The sequence below is a fragment of the Eptatretus burgeri genome, chromosome 8, assembly GCF_056783735.1.
Source record: "Eptatretus burgeri isolate ZD-2024b chromosome 8, Ebu_testis_v1, whole genome shotgun sequence".
Classification (NCBI taxonomy): domain Eukaryota; kingdom Metazoa; phylum Chordata; class Myxini; order Myxiniformes; family Myxinidae; genus Eptatretus; species Eptatretus burgeri.
The window spans coordinates 24,226,748-24,250,981 of NC_140968.1; the positions used below are offsets into that span (position 1 = coordinate 24,226,748).

Here is a 24,234-nt window from a genome sequence, read left to right on the forward strand (position 1 = left end):
CCGGATCGGACTTGGTGTGTGTGTGCCAAATTTAGTGGTTGTCGGTCTGGCGGTCTTTGCAAAAAACGCAAACAGGCAGATAGACAGACATCCGATGAATCTTATTTTGTAGATAGTGAAGGTTTGATACCCGAGGAAAACTTTCGGGGAAGGACTGGGTTGCTGAAGGACAAAACCACTGAAGAGGTGTCGACTCAGACCCCATCCCTGACAGTAGTAAAATGTGGGGGGGGGGACATCAGCAACTGACACATCAACTAAATGGCTCTTAATGACTAATGTCACCTATTTCAATGGAGGGATCAATCCCATAAATGACTCCTCGGCTCTCCCTCATCCATCCATCCATTGAGACCATACTCTGTGCAGACTGTTGGTGCTGCCTAAGCAGTCTCTTTGGCTATTGGACACAATCCTGGACGGGTCTCCACCCAACAAAGGATACCAGCAAGCTGGCACTCATTTTGCCGACCTCAGAAGGATGCCAGACCGAGTCAACCCCACCTGGTGTTAATTCAACAGCCGAGCGGGATTTGAACTCAGGACCCTAGGATCCCAAGCTCACCACTCTTACCATTAAGACAACACCAGTGACCACTTTGGGTGTGTCTGACTCGTCGGGTTCCCTCCCGAGCTCGGTTACAGATCAGGAAGAACCCTGGTCGTCTTCACCAGACACGATCGTCCATGATCACCTCCTTCCGGCACCTCGGGGGATTTCCTCTGGCCAACTGAACGGAGGATCAACCGTTATACTGGCAAGATAGGCCAAACAATACCGGAACCAACAGTAACACCCTCAACCCTCAATCCTCAACCCTCAACCCTCAAACCTCAAACCTCAAACCTCAAACCTCGCTGTCTGCTCTGACATCCACCTTTCGTTTCTTCTTCTTCCTCTTTATTACGCAATCATTTACAGCGTCGATCCACAGATTAATTGAAGAAGAAGCAGCAAAGTTCGATTGATCGGCAATCGTTTAGCAGGACTAGTCACCCGTAACCTGGAAGCGGAAGTGACGGCACATTTTGTGGAGTCATTTTCTTCGCCTTGTGCTCGGCCTTTGTGTCACTACGATGAGAGAAACGAGCAAAGCGCAAAAGAAGAAGAAAGAGAAGGAAAAGAAAGAGGAAAAGGGGAAGAACGACGATGTGGAGATGAAGGATGCAAATGGGCAAGCGGAGCAAGAGCCCGAGAAGAGTCAGAAGGAACTTGATCACCTGACACTGGAAGGTTCGTTCACTTTCGCCGTTTCCTTCGGTCAGTGACTTAACCACTGCAACTGTGACTTAAAACGGGACATTTTCGGTCGTTTCCTTCGAGCGATAATAATGGTTGATAACGGAGGTTGTGTGGTCCGTTCCAGGTTAAAGGTCACCCTAACCCTCGCACTGGTTCGATGTCATTCATCTTGTATATTATTTCCGAGTTTGTGGTTTCGTGTCGCGCTATCTTCGACTTTGTTCTGCGCTCGAGTCACGTGATATTCGGCTTACATTGTCTCAAAGACCATATGAGGTGCATGGTACAAAAAAGTAAATAAAATGGTTCTGAAACAGTGAAATCGTATTCCACTTACTGCATTAAAGTAAAATTACTACTGATACTCTGCATCAGTTCCTTTCTCAAACACACCCACCCCAACATGTCGCGCAGAGCGCGGGTTATGCTAGTTGATCATTAACTCCGAGTCCTTGTTACACCGGGAGGGATAATTATTAATTATTGTCCGGTCGCACTCAAAAACCGCACTCCAACTCGTCGCACTCAAAAACCGCACTCCAACTCTTCGCACTCAAAAACCGCACTCCAACTCGTCGCACTCAAAAACCGCACTCCAACTCGTCGCACTCAAAAACCGCACTCCAACTCGTCGCACTCAAAAACCGCACTCCAACTCGTCGCACTCAAAAACCGCACTCCAACTCGTCGCACTCAAAAACCGCACTCCAACTCGTCGCACTCAAAAACCGCACTCCAACTCGTCGCACTCAAAAACCGCACTCCAACTCGTCGCACTCAAAAACCGCACTCCAACTCGTCGCACTCAAAAAACCGCACTCCAACTCGTCGCACTCAAAAACCGCACTCCAACTCGTCGCACTCAAAAACCGCACTCCAACTCGTCGCACTCAAAAACCGCACTCCAACTCGTCGCACTCAAAAAACCGCACTCCAACTCGTCGCACTCAAAAAACCGCACTCCAACTCGTCGCACTCAAAAACCACACTCCAACTCGTCGCACTCAAAAACCGCACTCCAACTCGTCGCACTCAAAAACCGCACTCCAACTCGTCGCACTCAAAAACCGCACTCCAACTCGTCGCACTCCAACTCGCCGCACTCAAAAACCGCACTCCAACTCGTCGCACTCAAAAACCGCACTCCAACTCGTCGCACTCAAAAACCGCACTCCAACTCGTCGCACTCAAAAACCGCACTCCAACTCGTCGCACTCAAAAACCGCACTCCAACTCGTCGCACTCAAAAACCGCACTCCAACTCGTCGCACTGAAAAAACCGCACTCCAACTCGTCGCACTGAAAAACCGCACTCCAACTCGTCGCACTGAAAAACCGCACTCCAACTCGTCGCACTGAAAAACCGCACTCCAACTCGTCGCACTGAAAAACCGCACTCCAACTCGTCGCACTCAAAAACCGCACTCCAACTCGTCGCACTGAAAACACCGCACTCCAACTCGTCGCACTGAAAAAACCGCACTCCAACTCGTCGCACTGAAAAAAACCGCACTCCAACTCGTCGCACTCAAAAACCGCACTCCAACTCGTCGCACTCAAAAACCGCACTCCAACTCGTCGCACTCAAAAACCGCACTCCAACTCGTCGCACTCAAAAACCGCACTCCAACTCGTCGCACTCAAAAACCGCACTCCAACTCGTCGCACTGAAAAAACCGCACTCCAACTCGTCGCACTGAAAAAACCGCACTCCAACTCGTCGCACTGAAAAAACCGCACTCCAACTCGTCGCACTGAAAAAACCGCACTCCAACTCGTCGCACTGAAAAAACCGCACTCCAACTCGTCGCACTGAAAAAACCGCACTCCAACTCGTCGCACTGAAAAAACCGCACTCCAACTCGTCGCACTCAAAAGCCGCACTCCAACTCGTCGCACTCAAAAACCGCACTCCAACTCGTCGCACTCAAAAACCGCACTCCAACTCGTCGCACTCAAAAACCGCACTCCAACTCGTCGCACTCAAAAACCGCACTCCAACTCGTCGCACTCAAAAACCGCACTCCAACTCGTCGCACTCAAAAACCGCACTCCAACTCGTCGCACTCAAAAACCGCACTCCAACTCGTCACACTCAAAAACCGCACTCCAACTCGTCACACTCAAAAACCGCACTCCAACTCGTCACACTCAAAAACCGCACTCCAACTCGTCACACTCAAAAACCGCACTCCAACTCGTCACACTCAAACCGCACTCCAACTCATCACACTCAAATCACACTCCAACTCATCACACTCAAACTCATCATACTCAAACTCATTGCACTCAAACTCATCATACTCAAACCGCACTCCAACTCATCACACTCAAACCACACTCCAACTCATCACACTCAAACTCATCTTACTCAAACTCATTGCACTCAAACCACACTCCAACTCATCATACTCAAACCGCACTCAAACTCATTGCACTCAAACTCATCATACTCAAACCGCACTCCAACTCATCACACTCAAACTCATCTTACTCAAACTCATTGCACTCAAACCACACTCCAACTCATCGCACTCAAACCACACTCCAACTCATCATACTCAAACCGCACTCAAACTCATTGCACTCAAACTCATCATACTCAAACCGCACTCCAACTCATCATACCATCAGCATCAGGTATTCCATCGATCTTCATACAAGGGACTGGCTGGCTGGGTTCAAAGGTAACATTTGGTGTGGTAACGAGGGTTTGGATGGGGTGTAGGTGTGGATTAGGGTTTGGTGTGGTAACAAGGGTTTGGATGGGGTGTAGGTGTGGATTAGGATTTGGTGTGGTAACGAGGGTTTGGATGGGGTGTAGGTGTGGATTAGGGTTTGGTGTGGTAACGAGGGTTTGGATGGGGTGTAGGTGTGGATTAGGATTTGGTGTGGTAACGAGGGTTTGGATGGGGTGTAGGTGTGGATTAGGATTTGGTGTGGTAACGAGGGTTTGGATGGGGTGTAGGTGTGGATTAGGGTTTGGTGTGGTAACGAGGGTTTGGATGGGGTGTAGGTGTGGATTAGGATTTGGTGTAACGAGGGTTTGGATGGTGTGTAGGTGTGGATTAGGATTTGGTGTAACGAGGGTTTGGATGGTGTGTTGGTGTGGATTAGGATTTGGTGTAACGAGGGTTTGGATGGGGTGTAGGTGTGGATTAGGATTTGGTGTAACGAGGGTTTGGATGGTGTGTAGGTGTGGATTAGGATTTGGTGTAACGAGGGTTTGGATGGGGTGTAGGTGTGGATTAGGATTTGGTGCAACGAGGGTTTGGATGGGGTGTAGGTGTGCGTGGATTCAGGTTTGTCGCAGTAACGAGGATTTGGATTGTGTGTGTGTGTGTGTGTGTGTGTGTGTGTCTGTGTGTGTGTGTGTGCGTGTGTGTGTGTGTGAGTGTGTGTGTGTGTGTGTATTAGGATTTGGTGTAACGAGGGTTGGGATGGGGTGTGTGTGTGGTGTGTGTGTGTATGTGTGTGTGTGTGTGTGTGTGTGTGTGTGTGGATTAGGATTTGGTGTAATGAGGGTTTGGATGGTGTGTAGGTGTGCGTGGATTCGGTTTTGTTGCAGTAACGAGGATTTGGATGGTGTGTGTATGTGTGCGTGCGTGCGTATGACCTGCATATGGATTTTGGAGGATTACAAAGTTTGGATTGCTAATTAAGTGAGTGTGGCCTGGTCAAGCTCGTTGAGGACAAATAGGTGAGAGGGCAGGTGGGGCGAGACCGTAAGTGAGTCGGTAGAAACTATTAGGCCACAAACCTTTCTGTGATGGGAAGCACAGGCCTTTCACTTCTGGCCTTCTGTTGAGGCACACCAATTATCCTGAGGCCCTGAGATTCTTCTCCTTCACTTGAATGTTTCCTTCTTCCTGAACATTTTGTAAATGTACATTTATTCCAGAATTATGGAAAACTATGTTGACAGTAATTATTCGACAAGTACCTTTTGGGGTTCCTCACTGATATTGCACCGATTTGCACGCAGATTTGAAGGAGCACATCAAACAAGTGGAGAAGTCCGTGTTGAGTAAAGAACCACGTTTTGTGCTCCGTGTTCTGCGTGTGCTCCCGTCGACTCGCCGCCGGCTCAACCCAGCCTTGCTGCAGCGTGCCATCTCTGCTTTTCTTTCGGGCAGTCCACCGACACGTGACTACCTCCTCATGTTCTTTGACGAGGTGTGCTTTGTCATGCTTTCCATGCACCTGTTTTGAAGTCTGATCATTTTTATTTACAAGGAATCTTGTTTTTTAACGATCTTTCCCTTTTTGTGGTAAATGTTATGTTGCTGAAGCACCCTCTCCCTACGGGAGCGGCCACAAACGGCAACTTTGTTTTAGGTGGCCATCCCAACTTGTAACACACACCTCAGTACAACCACCAAGTTTCAACAAATTTCTTCTCACAAACACACACATACGTTTCGATGCATTTCCCCCCACATCTATGATTACGAGGGTTTTTATCCCCCGCCGCGTGGCGGAAGGGGGATATTGTTGTCTGATGGTATATTTATTATACTAGAACACACAGAATTGGTGTACCGTCGGACCCCGTGTATTCGCGGTTCATAAAATGTGACCTGCTTCTCCATTTGCCTTGAAAAAAAACTTTCGTGGGTGTATTCGTGTTTTTTCCACGGGATTGTTGGTTTTCCCTGATGAATCGCGAACTGCCGAGAACCTAACCCCCTTTTCCCGATTGAAACAATGCCCCAACATTCGCGGATTCGACATTCATGGCATTTTCAGGAAACTAATCCCCTCGTGAATGTTGTGGTCCAACAGCATTTCAGAATTATTTTATTTATTTGTTTTTACGATAACATCCAGTTTAAAAGTTATTTTGCGCAGTGGTGTAGAAGTGTATTATCAGGTATGATATTTCATGCCTGCGCAATAGTTGCCAACCTATGGTCATCTATCCATGCTCTATCCTTTTAAAATTCTGAGCACCAAGAAAGGAAGCAACATGTACCCCTTTTTATGTATGTACTGTTGCGGGCCGGGGACCGGTGGCGAAAGCGACCGCAAGTGGGCGAAGTTACGTCGTCTCCCACCAGACTCCTGGAATTGTAAGCCGTCGCTCACGGATAATTACGTGAGGCGGCGGGTCGCTTAACCGACCATGGAGGCCAATACCTCCACCACGTAGCGTCGGGTCTTTTTGTCGAGAACCAATTTACCTAATTAACCACGCTGTGTCGTCGACCGGGGAACCACGCCCTCGGTCCGCCTTGCCCAAACCGGATCACTCTACCGAATACAGTAGAGTACCAACTCCGGATCGGATGCAGCCGAGCGGAACTACCAAGGATGTACTGGCTAGAATGAACAGAATATCGGGAATAAAGACCCCGCTAAAACTCATATCCGAACCATGCTGGACCAAAGATGGAAAAGACAAAAATGAACTGGGAACATTTCTACAATCATTTATTTACAACTAGTACGTGCTCATAAAAAAAAAATTCATAAATAAATCTTCAAACTGCGAGCAACAAACAACAACCACACAGGCCGTTTCTTCGCTCTCGCGTGCCCGTATGTGCGTGGCCCGGAAGTTCACATATTATTCGCAATTTACTTTTAATACCCAATTTTCAATTAATGCCAACGTATTTTACCTTTTCGCAATGTCATGGCAAGGAAAAACAAAAAGAGAAGAGAGAAAAAAAATTTACTTCCTGGTTCGGAGCAGACCAGCACTCTGATGTTACCGAAATTTATGCACTGTCTCAATGAAAACGATCATAACTTGGGGCATTGTGTTTATCAATAAATGCGCATCAGAAATCGAGAAATTATTAGAATACACGAAGTCATCATTATCCGGAAGCCCGTACGTTGTAACCCGTAATGGCGAACGCGGCTGAGCTTCCCTTCCCCATCGGCCACGCCCACGCAACAACGTGTCTTGTCATTGGTTTGGTAAATAAATGGCCATAACTTGGGAGGCACTTGTCCGATTAATATCAAACCTTGAAAAGGTACATCCTCAGGTCCCCAGCAATATATCTGGCAAGTTTCAATTAGATCGGACCAGTGGTTGTCGAGAAACAGCGGTCACACACACACACACACACACACACACACACACACACACACACACACACACACACACACACACACACACACACACACACACACACACACACTGCTGGAATTATAGGTAGATAAAGCGAGGAAAAATATGTGGCACAGGAAACATGTTTATTGGGGGTGTTATGCAGGGGAAGATGAGAGAAAGATGTAGTGCGACAATTTTACAGCAACTTACAAAAGAGACACAGAGCAGACTTACGTGGGAATAAAACAGGCAAGATTTACAATGATCAAGTAAAAACACTTATGCAATTCAACTTAAAGACGGCGCCACACTCAGACGAAAATAAACCCAGATGTTTGCAAAGGACCCCCGCAGCCAGAGAGGGAGGTGGGCTGAGATCGCAGTTCTCTCGGGTACCTGAACGTTGGAGGGAAGAGGTGCTCCATGGTGCGGCACCTGCCAATGGTCGTGCGGCTCGGTCCATGGCCGCTCGCGTGGAGACCGTGTCTGCGAAAGAGCCCGGGTCGAGTAGGCGGTGATAAGGGTTTCCAGCTCACTCCCAAGACGACTCACTTTCCAGCTCACTCGCTCACCCTCTCAGCACTCAACCAACGAACCAGCCGACTCTCTCAGCTTCTACCCTGAGGACTGTCGTAATTTATAGATCACCCTCAGCGGGGAGGGGCCTTGGTGAAACCGACGTCACTTCGCCCTGATTGGACGAGGCTTCCATGGGGCCGCCCTTTCTGGGCAGGATTTCGGCCATACCGGGAAGCCGCCCACTCCACATGTGCGGACTCGCCCAAAAGGAACTACTGCAAGAGGATTTTTGCCTCGGACAGCGAGTCGCCGGTTGGGCGAGTAGGCGAACAAGCATTTGTTCAGCCAATGCGAGAGGAAGGTACTGTTGTTCATAATGGAGGAGATATAAAGATTTATTAATCTAACTAAAAAAAACATCGCAACGCACCCCTTTGATTTCCCACTAAACACAAGGAGGGGTTCTATCTACACATACACTTAACGGAATAACTGACTTCGGGACAACTGTATGTTTGTATGTATACAGTTCCGAGAACCGAAACAGTATGTATGTATGTATGTATGTATGTATGTATGTATGTATGTATGTATGTCTGGTGATTCTGCCAGGGGTGGGGTTCTAACCGCCATCCTCCCAGACTCAAAGCTGACCCTAACACTGAGTCTGGTTGTTTTGGTTTATCATGTAATTCCAAATGTACACACTTGATAGGAGATACTGTACGTGCATAGATTTTATTTGAACAGAGCATGAGTACCGGCACTAAAGGGTGTTAGTCACTGTAGGAACATAAAATAATGGTTTTGCATCTTAAAGAAGGTTATAAATGTGGCAAAGTGCAAGTGGTTCTGTGCACATCACTCATTCATTCCTCTCTTCTTCTCCCCGCCCCCCACCTGTGGAAACAACTTCCACATTCTCTTCAATCTCATTCTTCCCTCCAAGTCTTCAAGATGGCTGTTAACCAACTTCCCACTCAGATCATCCCCAATCCAAAACCATGATCTCTTGTACCCTCGTTAACCTCCCCCCACCCCACCCCAAATTTTGCTACTGCGTTAATCTTGTCAACCCTTTCCGTTGTCCCCTACCTCTCAATGTTACCCGCCTCCCTTATTTGTCCGTCTGTCTATTTTCTGCCTCGGCCCTGCTGTTGTTTCCCCCTTCCACTGCCGTTCCTTTTGTTATGTTGCGTCCTGATCCGTTCAGTGTTTTAGCTCTTCCTCGAGCCTTGACTTCGAATACAAAAAAAGAAAGAAAAAAGTCTGCCCTGCAGATGACACTTTTTTCACCTCTTTCCTGGACTCCTTATCGACTCCGGTTTGTTTCCCACCCTCAACATGGTTCTCACATTCACCCCACCTACCTCTTAACATATATTTTTTTGGTCCTCCCATCTTCCAGCCCATGGAGTCTGATGGAGACACTCCATTCAGACCTCGATCTGGGAAGCCGGGAAGCCAAGCGCCACTGCCCGAGACTGAGGCTTACCTTCAGCTCCTCTGTCTTGTACACTTGCTTGACAGCAAGCGATACACAGAGGCAAGTCTTTTGAAATACCAGGGCTTTTTGAGAAATGTTTAACCACATGTTTCGGTACTTATCCATTCACTTGCTCACGTTGAATTGATTGCCTCAAGAAAAGGCGAGTGAATTCCTTATCCTGCAAGTACTTATGGCATGGTCTACTCTCATCCAGGCTCAGCAATGCTCCGATGACCTTATGCAAAAGATCACGGTTCAGAGCCGGCGTATGCTGGAGCAACTGGCTGCCCGCTGTTACTACTACCATTCCCGTACCTACGAGTTCCTAGATCGGCTGCACAACATCCGCGGGTAAAATGAAACGGTTTTAGACCGTTGCGTCGAGCAGAGATTTTATCTGAATATTATTCGTGTTCATATTTATTGATGTCCTGTGATGAACTATCTCTCTTAATATGAGTTCCATACATTAATTGCATCTTTGCATCTGTTCCAAATATGCATATGCATGTGCTCCAGCCTCCTGCTGGCACGGCTCCGCACGGCAGTACTTCGCCATGACACAGACGGACAAGCAACTTTACTGAACCTCCTCCTGCGAAGCTACCTGCATTATAATTTGTATGAGCAGGCTGGCAAGCTGTTATCCAAAGCTGTATTCCCTGAGCAGGCCAGCAATAACGAATGGGCTCGTTACCTCTATTACACTGGTATGATTGATTACCCCTTTTGTGTGATGTCAAAGTTATATTTCTTAATCCTCTTGTTTTGATCCTCTTTTATTAGATCCTCTTAATCCTCTTTTATTTGTGCTGAAAATAGGAGCCGTCCTGTCTGCAGTGAGAGTCTTGCACAGGTATTATAATGCAAGTCTCGTCTGGATAAGAAAAAGAAAGACTCCCTTGCATGGTCAGGTCAGATCGGTTTGTTAATGTAGAAGCTGTTGGATCAGGTCAGGTCAGGTGTGGGAACATGTGCCGGAGTGGCGCTGCATCCACTTTCCGCTGGTACTCCAGGGGTCTCTGTCTGGCCACCCCCCAGGCAGATGACTGGCCACTCCCCATCTCCTTGAGATGCCGATCAACCTGCTGCAACCACGTTGGCACGTGGTCGGCCCATTGGCCTCCTCCACTCACGAGGCACCCTGGCTGAGAGAATCTGGTGAGCAGGATCAGCATCAGGAAAACGAGCCACATGTCCATACAGCCGTAGCTGACACTCACGAACTATGCAGGTAACAAATCTCATTTGAGTCTCTCTCAACAACTGCTCGTTGGACACAAAATCCGACCAGCGATAGCCAAGGATTCTCCGAAGAGACCTGGTACCAAAGGAATTAGGTCTTTGTCTCAGATCCCTGGTCAGGGTCCATGTTTCACATCCATAGAGCAAGACTGGAAGCACCAAAGACCTGAAGATTCGGACTTTCGTCCTCCCTCACAGGTACCAGCAGCGCCACACCACATGATCCAGTGAATCCATGACTTCCCAGGCCCGACCCAGACGTCTCTTCACCTCTGGCTCACAGCCAGCAGAAACAGGGATATCACTGCCGAGGTAAGTGAATCTCTCTGTGACGTCAATGTCTTCACCACAAACGGGTACAGACAAGACAGCAGCATCTAAGATGTCATTGAAAGCCTGTATCTTAGTTTTGACCCAGGAAACCCGTAATCCCAGTGGCTCAGACTCCTCATTCAGCACCTCGAGGACCCCAAAAGGATATTCAGTCTTCGCAAGGATGACTGCATCATCTGCGAAATCAAGGTCAGAGATCTTGACATTCCCAAATAATGCACTGCAGCTTGATCTCTCTGACATCTTCCCCAGAATCCAGTCCATACAAGCGCTGAAAAGTGTGGGGGCCAGTATACACCCCTGATGAACTCCAGTAACAACTGGAAATAAGTCGGAGGTGGTATCACCACGTCTCACAGCACTCTCAGTACCAGAGTATAGTTCAGACACCAGATTGATCAGTTTTGGTGGCACACAACGAAGACCAAGAATCCTCCAGAGGGCATCCCGATTCACTGAATCAAATGCTTTGCAGAGATCAACAGAGGCTGCAAGCAACCTTGCCGAAACTCATCTGTGTTTGGTGAGGACCCTAGGAGCAAGGACACGGTCAATCATTGACCTCTTTGGTGGGAAGCCTGAATGCTGCGGGCACGAGTGCTCAACCAGATGGTGGCGAACACTATCAGGAATTATCCAAGCAAACACCTTGCCCGGCACTGAGAGCAGCATCAGCCCTCAGTTGTTGTTGCAGTCCTGGTAATCACCCTTCCCTTTCCAGAGAGGGACAACAAGGCCCCTCTTCCAGCCAGTTGGGATGATACCTGTGTTCCAGGCAGAGCACAGAACTGCATGTAAGACATGATTACAGCATTTCCACCAGCCTTGAGGGGTTCAGCATGGATGCCACAGATTCCAGGAGCTTTACCCCATTTCAACCGGTTCACCGCAGTCTGTGATTCCACAAACGAAGGTGGATCACAGTTGCTTGGAGGGTCAGCAATAGGGATAGGAACTCCCCTGACATCCAACTCAACAGCTGGTGGATCAGCCTGGTGCAACCGTTCAAAGTAACCGGCCCAGCGGGCATTCATGTTGGACTCCGCTGTCAAGAGGCCACCACCCTCTGCTTTCACTGCAGTAAACTGAGGGACAGGCTTGGAAGAACGCAATGCGCGAATTCCCCTGTAAACAGGATGAGAATCACTTCACCACAGGCAATGCTCTACCCCCTCACAGATTCCTTGCACATCAGCCTCCTTGTTGACCCTGAGGACACGTACAGTTTTACGCCTCAACTCCCTGAACAGCTCAGCTCTCCCATTAAGCCTGGCCCTGCGACTCTGGTCAATGGTATCCAGTGTCCCTTGAGAGACAAAATTCTTCTTCGCCCTCGGTGAGTTCCAAGACATCCACGAGAAACATCAAGGATGGTGGTCTTGAAGGCATTCCAACTCTTCAGAATTCACCCAAGCCCCCCAAATCCCCACTCACTCTGTTCACAAACTCCTCAGCTACCCTCTCATCCTTGAGCTTACCAACATCCAACCAAGGCTGGGATGGTACCATTCTCCCAGATTTAAGCTGAAACTTCAGAGTTGCTTCCACAAGGCTGTGGTCGGTATTGAGAAACTGAGCACTCCGGTCGACCTTGCAGTTCTGGATCATCCTCCAACGACCATCAACGATCACATGGTCGATCTCCTTTGCCACACCACCAGCGTTGGAATACCAAGTCCAGCGCTGAGCCGATGGGTGCTGAAACCATGAACCAGCCACCCGAAGTCCATGACTTCTTGCAAAGTCAAGGAACTTAGTGCTTTTCTGATTCACAGTTCCAGACTCATGGGGACCAATACATGTCTCAGAACCATCCCAATCAGTTCCAGTTGATGCATTGAAATCCCCCAAGATGAGAAGAGTATCTTGCCCGGGGGCACTGTGATGGTACGGCAGATTTCTGGACATAACGGGACCTTTGGCATACCCTGACTTTGATGTTTGTCCAGAGATGATGAAACTTTGTGCAGGAGATTTGCCAAGTCCTTGTGATTAGTGCTGGAGAACTCAGATTAATGTGAGTTTCTCAAAGATTTGGCCAGATAGCTCCACTTTTTTGGATTCATGAGAGAGCGAGTCCAAGGGTTTCTGTGGATTAGGAGGAATGCCAGAATGAGAGACTGCGGTGGTTAGACAAAGCAGAACTGACCCCCAGAGCAGAACACGATCACACACCCGAGCCATCACCACTGTTGGACGATTCTCCGAGGGAAATCCCATGGAGAAAAACCGTGTCCGAGGGGCAAACAACTGTGGGCCTCTTTCCAGGCCGCAGGCCACCAGGCTCTCTGCGTACCACTCCTCCGCACCTGACGAAGCATCTCCACCCCAGCCATGTCATTTGGAAGCTCCCATCCTCGGCATCCAGGGCTCCACATAATGTCAGACATGAACAGCTGCGAAGCATCGACTCAGCAGCATGTGAGATTCCAATCCACAGGCATCTTGCAGTCACTCTTGTCACCACTCCTAAACAAGCCTCTCCATCCCACTCACATCACCAGCCCTCCCTCCACAGCACTTCCCTCCCCTTGCCGACGTCATCGATACCATCTTGTATGTGCATGTGCATGTGCATGATGGTTATGGTAGGCTAGGGTAGTTGGTCCAGCAGGTCAGCCCAGGCATTGCTGCTGATTGATAACCAGAACATCCCAAACTCATCATGATGGTACTACCTCTGCCAGGTGGACAGCGGTTCAGAAGCGAGGTTCGACTCGGTATTTTGAATGTGGGATAAACGGAGGGTGAAGGAGTCAAAGTAGTGGAGATGATGTAGAGAATCAGGTTAAAAGTGTTGGCTGCAGGAGACCAGATGGAAAGGTGATGGGAGAAGAGGTTGGCATGAGAATACAATCTGTTGCATGTGGGAGGGGATGCAAGGAGTAATTGAGTGGGAATTTTTTTTAATTCTTCATTCATATGCAGCACAAGGCTGTGGGTGGCATCATTGGCCCTCTGGCCAAATTCCAAATTCCTGCCCTAATTCACATAGTGCTGGCGATAGCTCACCACCTCTTCACAAAGGACCCCGTGGGATCTTTAATGTTCACCAACTAATGTCAGCAGTCATGGCACCCGTTTAACATCCATCCGAGGGATGGCACACACATTGATGAATTGCCTTGCCTATGAAACACCAGGATGACAGTTTATAGCTGGGTCAGGATTCAAACCCAGGTTAGACAGCTTAGAAGAGAGTATGTGTACCTCTAAGGCATTCTATCTGCCTGGTGTGAATAATATTATCAGAAGAGATCAGCAAACAGGTGGCCAGAGTGGAAAGCTGGGAGGAACGGATCATTATGGCATGATTAGTGATAGAGGCAAATGGTGTGTGTTGTGTCGATTATATGGGCCACAAACGGGAAGAACTGAGGTGGAGAAGCAGGAGTTCAGGGATGCACCTGAGAGGATGATAATTATTGAGGTGGAGGTGATGCTGTGCATTGTGCATGTAGAGAAATTCAATAAGCATGTGGGAGTAGCAGAACCAGGTGAAGATGAATGTGTTGGTACATTTGGTTGGGGAATGAGGAATACAGAGGGCTGAGAGCCTGTGGCAAGGAATGGGATTGCCATAGCTGGTTCGTTCTTTCAGAAGTTGTGCAGTCACAAAATTGCTTCCAGGAGTGGACAGCATAGAATGGAGTTGGATTTGTTGGGCATGAGGAAGCAGCAATTGTGGAGGATGAAGGACTATACGGCAATGGCAGGAGAGCATGCCACTACCCAGCACAAGCCAGTGGTGTTTGTTGTACGTGTGCATAAAAGGAGGCAAGTTGAGAGCAGGGGTCGGAAGATGCTTAGATTGAGGAAGTGCAGGGACAACGTCGCTGTAGAGTATGAGGACCCAGTATGAGGAGCATAGTGAAGAAGCCGAAAGTTTGCAGGAGTGGAATAAGAGGCATTTGGGGGAATTGTAGAAGTTTTGTTTGGAAGGATATCAGGAAAGGGTACATTATCTCAGGATATAAGCCATTTAGGGTGGACAGAGGAAGTATGAAAGGTAGTTGGTAAAAAGGAGGTTAGGAAGAGGATAAAGAAGATCATTGATGGAGGGGGACAACCGGCTGCAGGGTTGCTGCATCTGTATTGGCAAAAGAAGAAAGCAGCAAAGAGAGCATTGGATAAGGTGAGGAATGATTTGGAAGAGGTTGGTAAGAAGATGTTCTGCAAATTGACTCATGACAGGGATTAAGATAGCAAAGACATGAATGGGGGAGGGGAGGGTTGATGAAGGACGGTTGTGGGAAGCCAGTGACAGAAAAGGGGGGCTGGATTTAAGGTATGGGTAGGATATTTCAGAGCTGTTCAACTGAGGAGGAAGCAACGGCGAGCAGGAGCTTCCGTGTTATATAAAGGTGGAGTTAGTAGACATTGTGGAGGAGGTTGTCTGGGCAGCATTAAAGAGTATGAAGAAGGGAAGAATGCCAGGCATTGATGAGGTGCGTCCAGAGATGATAGTTTCTGTGGGAGAAGTTTGAGTCATTTGGACAAAGAGGCTGTTGAACGTATGTATGACAGAGTTCAATTCTGGAGAATTGGAGGACAGGGCTAATTGTGCTGATTGTGGAAGAGGATGTGTGATGTTCAACATCCGGGGAAGTACAGAGGCATTACACTCCGAAGCTATGTCGTGATATTATCGGAGAGGATTCTGGACGGGAGAATTAGGAAAAGTGTGGAAATGGATATTGGCAAAGTGCAACAGGAGTTTAGGAAGGGTAGGGGGACAAAGGATGGGATGTTCATGCTGAGACAGCTTGTGGAGAAGAGGTTGGAGGTGCAAGATGAAATGGCATTGGGATTTGTGGACCTGGAGAAGGTCTACAACACTGTCCCAAGAGAGTGGTGATGATGGCAACACTGAGATGGATAGGAGTGCCGAAAGCAGAAGGAACGATGGTAAGATTTTTGATGGTCCTGGAATGTTGGACGAGTTCAGTGTGAACATTGGTTTGGGGGCAGGGAAACTCTCTTAGCCCATTCATGTTCATCGTAGTGATGGAGCTGGTAACACTGAACAACAAAATTTTTTTACTGGAGATGTGTAAAGTGATTTAGACTAATTTGGGTACGCTGATTTCAAAAATCATAACCGTTTTGCTGTATCACGTCAGGATTTTCAGTAACAGAAATATTCCCATTGCCTAGAAGTCAGGATTTCAATGAAATTTACAAAAATTCATTTATTCATTTATTTCATCATGAATGCTTCAAAATTATAGAAATTACAGAAAAACTCCACTAGAATGTAATTAAAAATGCTTTAGGCATTTGGCTTTGCGTTTGTGCTGCTCTGTGTCAGTTTCACGATGTAGGAACCAGCAGAAATCGCCCATCATGTTCAGGTTGTGCCGCCCCTGGTAACGCGTCTCCATGAGTGAAATCTCTTGGTGGAATCGCTCGCCGTGCTCGTCCGAGACTGCTCCCAAGTTGTCAGGGAAGAAGTTCAGGTGCTGGTGTAGGAAATGGATTTTCAGGGACATCCTGGAGCCAAGTTTCCTGAAGGACTCCAGCAGCTGCTGCACTATTTCTTCATAGTTGTCCGCGCGCTCGTTCCCCAAGAAGTTGTCCGTGCAGCTTTGAAGCTCCTCCACGCTGCCAGCTCTTTGGGGTTTAGAGTTGTCGGAAAAGTTTCGTCCTTCATAATCTGTCGGATTTGCGGTCCAACAAAGACACCAGCCTTGATCTTGGCCTCCGACAAGGTGTTGCCAAACTTTTCCTTGAGGTATAAAAACCCACGCCCATTCAGATCCATTGCCCGTACAAAACTTTTCATCAAGCCGAGCTTTATGTGGAGTGGTGGAAGGAAAACCTTGGCTGGGTCGACAAGGGCGACATGCTTCACGTTGTGTCGACCAGGTACATGCTCTTTTCGCTCTTCCCAATCTTTCTTCGTCCAGTGATTCTTGTCGTCTCTGCTATCCCAGAGACAAAGGAAGCACATTTATTTCGTGTAGCCTGACTGCAGCCCTAACAACAGCGCCACCACTTTCAAGTCTCCGCAGATGTGCCAGTTGAAGTCATTGTACTTGATGGAATCAAGCAGCTGCCGCATAGTCTCATAGGTCTCTGTCATGCCGAACGCGTGAGCCAGTGGGACTGATGGTTTCTCGTTGCCATTGTGGAGCAAAACAGCCTTCAAGCTGTTCTTCCCCGAGTCGATGAAGAGGCGCCAGTCTGCAGGATCGTGATCATACCCAAGTTCTTTCAACAGACCGTTGATGTCACTGCAGAATGTCATCGTGTCTTCCATCTCAAAGAACTCAGCCATGTCTCTGTGACGTGCTCTGAACAAGGATATCTTGGTGTTAGGTTCAAGTAGATTCCACTGCTGCAGCCTTGATCCAAGCAGCTCTGCCTTCGCCTTTGACAGCGAGAGATCTCTTACAAGATCATTTAAGTCTCCCTGGTTCAGAAGGTGTGATTCTTGAGTGTCGGGTTCAAAAGGTTCATCATCACCATCCTCTTCACCACTGCTTACAGCTATGTTCTGATCAGCTGGAGGTGTTGAACGGGGTTCTCGTCATCATGAGGCACAGGTTTACGAGCAGAGACGCAGTCAGCGTACTTGATGTGACCTTTATTCTTCTTGTTGAAGCCGGCGATGCTTGTGCAGCAGAAATAACAATCATCATGATGATTCTGCGGCTCACGCCATATCATGGGCACCGCAAATGGCATGCTCACGCGCTTGCCCACCAACCACTGAGTCAAGGTTGTGTGACAGCTTGTGCAGCAGATGTGTGGTGCCCAGCTCTGTTCTTGGTCCCCCACCTTACACCCGAAGTAGTGAAAGTAGGCGGCCTTCATTTTCACTGCTGTAGATATACTTCGCTGTTGATCTTTTTTGGTATACCGACCACAGACATAACAGAAGTTGTCAGGATGATTGGTACAGGAACGCCTACTCATCTTTATCTGAAAGAAAGAAATATAACACAAGTTAACAACAATTGTACGAAATAGACATGTTAAAGACATATGTAAATTTCATTGAAATCCTGACTTCTAGGCAATGGGAATATTTCTGTTCCTGAAAATCCTGACGTGATACAGCAAAACGGTTATGATTTTTGAAATCAGCGTACCCAAATTAGTCTTAATCACTTTACACATCTCCAGTAAAAAAAAAATTTTGAAATTTGTTGTTCAGTGTAATCAGGAGGGTAACTCTGAAAGGGATTCTGGAGAGGATGTTGCATATGGATGATCTGGCTGTTGTGGTGGAGAGTGGGTGGGAGATGCAGGAAATACTGGGGGAATGAAAGAAGGCATTTGAGAAACGTAGGCTGAAGATAAGTATGGAGAAGACCGAGCTGATGTGGGTCAGGCAACAGAGAATAGAAATGAATATCAGGTTAGAGGGAAAGGAGATCAGACAGGGGAATAGGTTTGAGTATCTGGAGGGGGTGGGGGGTGGTGGACAGTGACTGAGGGGGTGAAGTGGGAGGTTGGAGGCAGAGGTGTGGAAGAGGATTCAGGTAGGTGCGAATGCATGAAGGAGGGAGAGGGTTTGATGGCAGACAATTATCACTACAATTGAAAGGAAAAGTTTTGGTTCTTGCGTGACACCGGCCTACTTTTTACAGTCTTTTAAATGGTGGCACTGACGGAGAGACAACAGAGGCTACAGGTCTGCAAGAACAACTGTCAGGAGGATTGTGGGAGTGAAAATTGCGGATAGGAGGGGGATGGATGAACTGAGGGAAGAGATTGGGATGTAGAAGAGCTTGACGGGGAGATTGGTAAAAAGTCAGCTGAAGTGGATGGGACGCTTGGTGCGGTTGGGGAAAGAGAGAATGGCAAAGAGATCGGATAGGTTGAGGGAGGAAAAGAGGTAGACCGCAGTTGAGATGGGAAGATTTGTGAGGAGGAATATCAATGAGGTGGTGGTAGTTGGAGAGTGGAGTATAGTGGGCAAGGCAGGGCAGAAGACTGGTACCGTTGCACCTCACCCCTTATAAACTGAGGTGAAGAAGAAGGCCATTGCAGTGATGAATATTGGCCTTTAAGATTGATCCTGAGCACTTCATACCCATTATCATCATAGTAGGTATGACTAGACCACTCAGCAGGACATGCAGCAAGGAACTTTAGAGGCCAAAAGCCTTTTGTTTTGAAATGCATAATGGAACTTTAAAAATACCAAATCACATTAATACAATTAAGTTGGCCATCTCAGTTGTAAAGAACATTGTGTTCCATAATTTAACACGTTGCTTGTGCAGCATCATAACGGTAGATTATTCCCTTATTTGATTTTTTGGAGATTGAACTGAGACTTGTCATCTCAAGGATATGCCCATTATGCTCTGCTTTGTGCTATGCTGACATTTTCAGTGGCTCTCAAGTTGATTATGTCACAAATCATACCCATGAAACGTATCATCACGGTGTCGCAATTTGCTTTCGGCATGGCATGCCGAGCTTACTCGTGTTGCAGCTTAATGACCGAGACGTTGAGTTGTACATTGAGCACGAGACGTTCTCCACCAGGGCGAATCAAGGCTATTCAGTTGGAGTATTCTGAAGCACGGCAAACTCTAACCAATGCCCTGCGGAAGGCCCCTCAGCACACTGCCGTGGGCTTCAAACAGACGGTGAGAGATGTGCTCGTGTGGAAAAGTCTATCTCTGAAACCATTTTGTAGATTTTTTTTTTTCCCAAAGCAAATTAAATAAATAGTCGATTTGCAATCTTTGCATAAATAATTAAGTTCCTGACCTCAGGTTCACAAGCTGCTGACTGTGGTGGAGTTGTTGCTTGGAGAAATCCCCGACCGCTTGCAATTCCGACAGCCATCCCTTAAGCGTTCGTTGATGCCATATTTCCTGCTCACTCAAGGTATGGAATGGAGGTTAGAAACGTTTAAAGGATACGTGAACAGATGTTTTAAAACAAAAACAAAAATGTAAAAATTATGTGCTCGTGTTTGCTTCAGCGGTTCGCACGGGAAATCTGGCAAAGTTCAACCAGGTGTTGGAGCGCTTCGGGGACAAGTTCCAGGCTGACTGCACTTACACTCTCATCATCCGACTACGACACAATGTCATCAAAACAGGTCAGAACAAACCTGGAGCCTCCCTTACTTTTGTTCGTTGCTCAGGTTCTTTGGTGCAACCCTCATCGTGCCCCAGACATGACTAATGAACCGAGCTTAGCCCTTCATGATGACAACTAAAGCTCAATTTATTTCCCTTCTATCATAAACAGTGACCACGAGTTGTGTTTTGTGATTGTCGTGAGCAGGTGTGCGGATGATCAGTCTCTCGTATTCCCGTATCTCATTGGTGGACATTGCTCAGAAGCTTCAGCTGGACAGTCCAGAGGATGCAGAGTACATCGTGGCCAAGGTGGGGACATCCTGCTTACCTGTGCTCTTGTTTTACACGAGCCAGATTGTAAAACGAGTCTATATTGGCTACATTTAACATCCACGTTCTTCAGCGTTCCAACATGAAGGGTTCAAACGAGTTCCGCTGCCGAACAGGCGCTGCTCAATTTAGATGTTTAAACCACGGCGTGTTTTTCATCTGCGATTGAGCAGACAACATGTTCTCAGGTGTAAGGTACCTTCTCATTGGGGTTGCATCACATAAATGCGATTTGTCAGAACCAATATCTTTTTAACTGCCTTTAACAATAGGACATCAATTTGTCAAATAAGGTTTGATCTGAAACAAAAGGTGCTCTCAAGAAATGAGGTGATGATGAAAGTGATGCTGAATGTTACTTACCAATAAATCCGTTATTACCCCCAACCAATGTTAGGCATATTATATGGCCAAGCATTTCCTTGCAAAATTTGTATAAAAAAATGGAAACTTGTGGAAGAGTGAGGAGACAGAGAAAGAGAAGAAAGAAAGGAGGGGAACATATAGTAACCTGCATGTTATATGCTTGGGTTAATGGGGTACAAATTATCAAAGGTCGGTGTAAGCCATAAGGATGACATGATATGGTGGTGCACTGCTTGCTTGAAGCCCTGGAGGGAAGAGTGCAATTGCTTTGAGAGTATTCAGACATTTAAAATTGTCGATTATGTACTTTATCTGCAATATTAATGTATATACCGAATTATGAAAAAAAAGAAGTTATGTAGTCCAGTGGAGGGGTAAACGGGAAATAATTTGACACTTGCAAGGTCAATCCTAAATGTACACAATGATGGAAAAGGAAAACAATGATACTTTGTTTATTTAACTTTTATATATTTAAACATGGCCACCCAAAATATAAAAATCCATGTGAAGTAACGCAGGAATATTCAATGCAATAGAATAACTTTGTCAAGGAAATCCCTCAGGTACGTTAACATGTACACAGGCGATTCGTGACGGCGTGATTGAAGCGAATATAAATCACGAGAAAGGCTACGTGCAATCCAAGGAGACGATTGACATCTATGCAACACGTGAGCCGCAACTGGCGTTCCACCAACGCATCGCCTTCTGTTTGGACATCCACAACATGTCCGTTAAGGTGTGCTTTCGCTTCCTTGCAGTTCCGCCTCTATTAAAGTAACGGTTACAAGAGAAACATTCAACAGAAGGGGGTGCTCGCCAAGATGGGGCCTGCACTGAACAATGAAAAAGTCTTGATATTCCTATTGAATGCTGCATGCTTGTTGTGGCATCACTGGCTTTTCTTGTTTATTTTTTAGGCGATGCGATTCCCTCCAAAATCTTACAATAAGGACCTGGAATCTGCAGAGGTATGATGGTTTACATACATGAACACTTGCATTCATTTATTCATCAGCTGCTCGGTGACTTTTTATCAAACCTCGTGAACATGCCGACTGTGTGCCGTCGATAGGAACGGCGTGAGCGAGAACAGCAAGATTTGGAATTTGCCAAGGAAATGGCTGAAGAGGAAGATGATGGATTCCCATAATCCTCGGCACCATCTTTTGAAATACTTGTTAGATTGGGGTAATGAGAGTTAGGGGAGGCTTTGCTGCTCTTGCCTATTCACCCCGAAGGTTTTCAGTTTGTACATTTGGCATGCAATTGTTGAACGAATAACATCTATGTGCATGCATCTCTCCTGTAGGCCAACTTCCTTTTCCAAATTCATTCAATTTGGCAAGTACAGTGTGATAGCCCTTAGGTTATGACATCTTTTATGTAATGAAGTGTTTTTAATTTTTTTTTTCCTTTCTGGGTGACATGCAAGTTACACTTGACAGTTGAAAAAAATTGCAGATTTGTCCTTTTTGGGTTGAATGCAAGTTACACTTGACAGTTGAAAATAAATGCAGATCTGTCCTTTCTGGGTTAAATGCAAGTTGCACTTGACAGTTGAAAATAAATGCAGATTGTGAACTTCGATTCAACCAAGCAAATGGTCCTTAAGTTAAAGGCAATAGAGCACTTCCAACCATTGTGCAAAACTATTAAGCTGGAGTGTATTAAAACCAAGAGACACTTATCTGTTTGAACTTAAGATCTCAGAATCATTAACTGTTTGTTCAGATGGGAATACCAAATGCCTAAATTGGGTTTTCACAGTACTGCAAAGGGACCAGATGGTGTAGACTGTTGAGAAAGTCCATTTACCTTTGACCTATCATCTGGGTTTGATTCTGTCTTACCATACCGTTGGATTGCTGTTTTGCCATTGGCCTCTGGGATGTTAAGCTTGGAGTCTCATCTGCTAGCACTAGACAGACAACACTGCAGTCTGAAGGGTGGTTACGATATTGCTGGCCCCTGATGAAGTTGCAAATTCATGAAAGACTTGCACTAAAATATTCCTGAGAATAATTGGGGCTGTTACACGTATAGAAACACCATCTTGCACTAAAATGCTACCTTCAGTGGAGAACTACCAATTTATTTGGCGAAGGCTGAGCGAAGTGATATCGACGCCGTTTATTTCTGATACGTGAAACACCCTGCAATCCGTACCTACAAGACTTTTTGGAATGCTGGTCACATTTTCTTTCCAATCATGTAACTTTGTTAACATTCTCCATCAGTAATCACTCCAATACTGAAGGTTTTGTGTCAGTCACTCAGGAGGTTGTGGAGAAAACAAATTTCAAAGCGAATAAAGGTGAAAAAGTGAGGGCCTCGGCCGACGTTCCACAATGTGGTCATTTGCTTAAGGATGGTTGTGGATACTTAATACGAGTGATTGATCTTTGGAAGATGTAAAAATGCGTTTCAATACGGGACTTTCCGAAATGACATCTGAATGCTAACCAGGCCTTCCACGCATGTGCACTGTGTGCGTTTGTCACCCGTTTCTGCTAACACGGGTGTGCCTTTAACCTGCCATTGCACAAAATCTGTAATTCAGGTTTTTTTTTAAACATTTAAATAAAAATGGCTATTTCAAAATTGTTAACCGAATTGTTGTGTGCCTGGATGCAAATCGGACGCACAAAAAAAAAAATATATATATATATAGGAAATGAGATATATCCATGGACGTGAGGTGTCAAATTTGTATCATTTCCTGTTAATACTGTTGTGGTGCTGGGTTCGGTGGCGAGGACGACCGCGAGATGGAACAGTTGGGCCGTCTCCCACCGAACACTGGAATTGAAAGGTCGTCACCCCGGATAACTCCGGAGTCGACGGACCACTTAAAGGACTGTGGTCGCCAATATTTCGACGGCATGAGGTAGGGTCCACTTGTCTATTCCAATTTACCTAAGTACTCATGCAGTCTCGCTACCGGGGAAACCACACCCTTGGCCAACTGTCCGAACCGAGTTGCGTGTACAGACTCTGGTCTGGCATACTGAGCGGAAGTTACCAGAGCCGTGCCGGTCCCAATGACAACTTACCCAACGAGCTGGTACATCGAACAATTGGGGGTTTATTTATCGGGGGGGGGGGGCAGCGGAGCACAAAGAGCAGAGTTATCCAAATAAAAGCAATGCAGGTAATGTCCAGTGAGCGAAAATCACTTAATTCTACTTAACAGACTGGCGCCACACACACACACAGACCCAAATAAATGGTGGCCGTGGTCTTTATTTGGCCCTTCAGCTCGGGAGGGAAGGCGAGCTGAGGGCAGGAGCCTACGCTTGCACCTGTCCGCCTCGTGCGGTCTGGTCGAGGCGAGCTGGTTCGGGGGGGGGGACTCAAACCCACACCTCCGTCGCTGCACCAAGCTCCAGGGACCAGGAACGACGCAACGGACGTCAGCCAGCACGAGAACGGACCAGACAAGAGGAGCACCTGCGAGTAGACGAGAACGCGAGCAGGCGACGAGGCTGCTTCTCCTTCCAGCAAAGGCAAGCCGAATGAGATCAACACACTTATTAATAATTCCACTGGTGGTGCTCCAGGCAAGCTTCATGTAACGATTAAT

General features: G+C 47.0%; 1 protein-coding gene across 1 annotated transcript; it reads left to right on the forward strand.

Moving 5' to 3' along the window:
- The first annotated feature begins 980 nt into the window (after positions 1–980).
- PSMD3 (proteasome 26S subunit, non-ATPase 3) lies at positions 981–22,987 on the forward strand. The gene is made up of 12 exons (XM_085891178.1): positions 981–1,234; positions 5,229–5,419; positions 9,238–9,375; positions 9,533–9,669; positions 9,838–10,028; positions 19,402–19,505; positions 19,635–19,749; positions 19,847–19,966; positions 20,155–20,258; positions 21,232–21,387; positions 21,569–21,619; positions 21,724–22,987. Exons 1-12 carry the CDS (start codon positions 1,078–1,080, stop codon positions 21,799–21,801), a joined length of 1,542 nt encoding a protein of 513 aa, XP_085747304.1. The 5' UTR covers positions 981–1,077; the 3' UTR covers positions 21,802–22,987.
- The last annotated feature ends 1,247 nt before the right edge of the window (positions 22,988–24,234 follow it).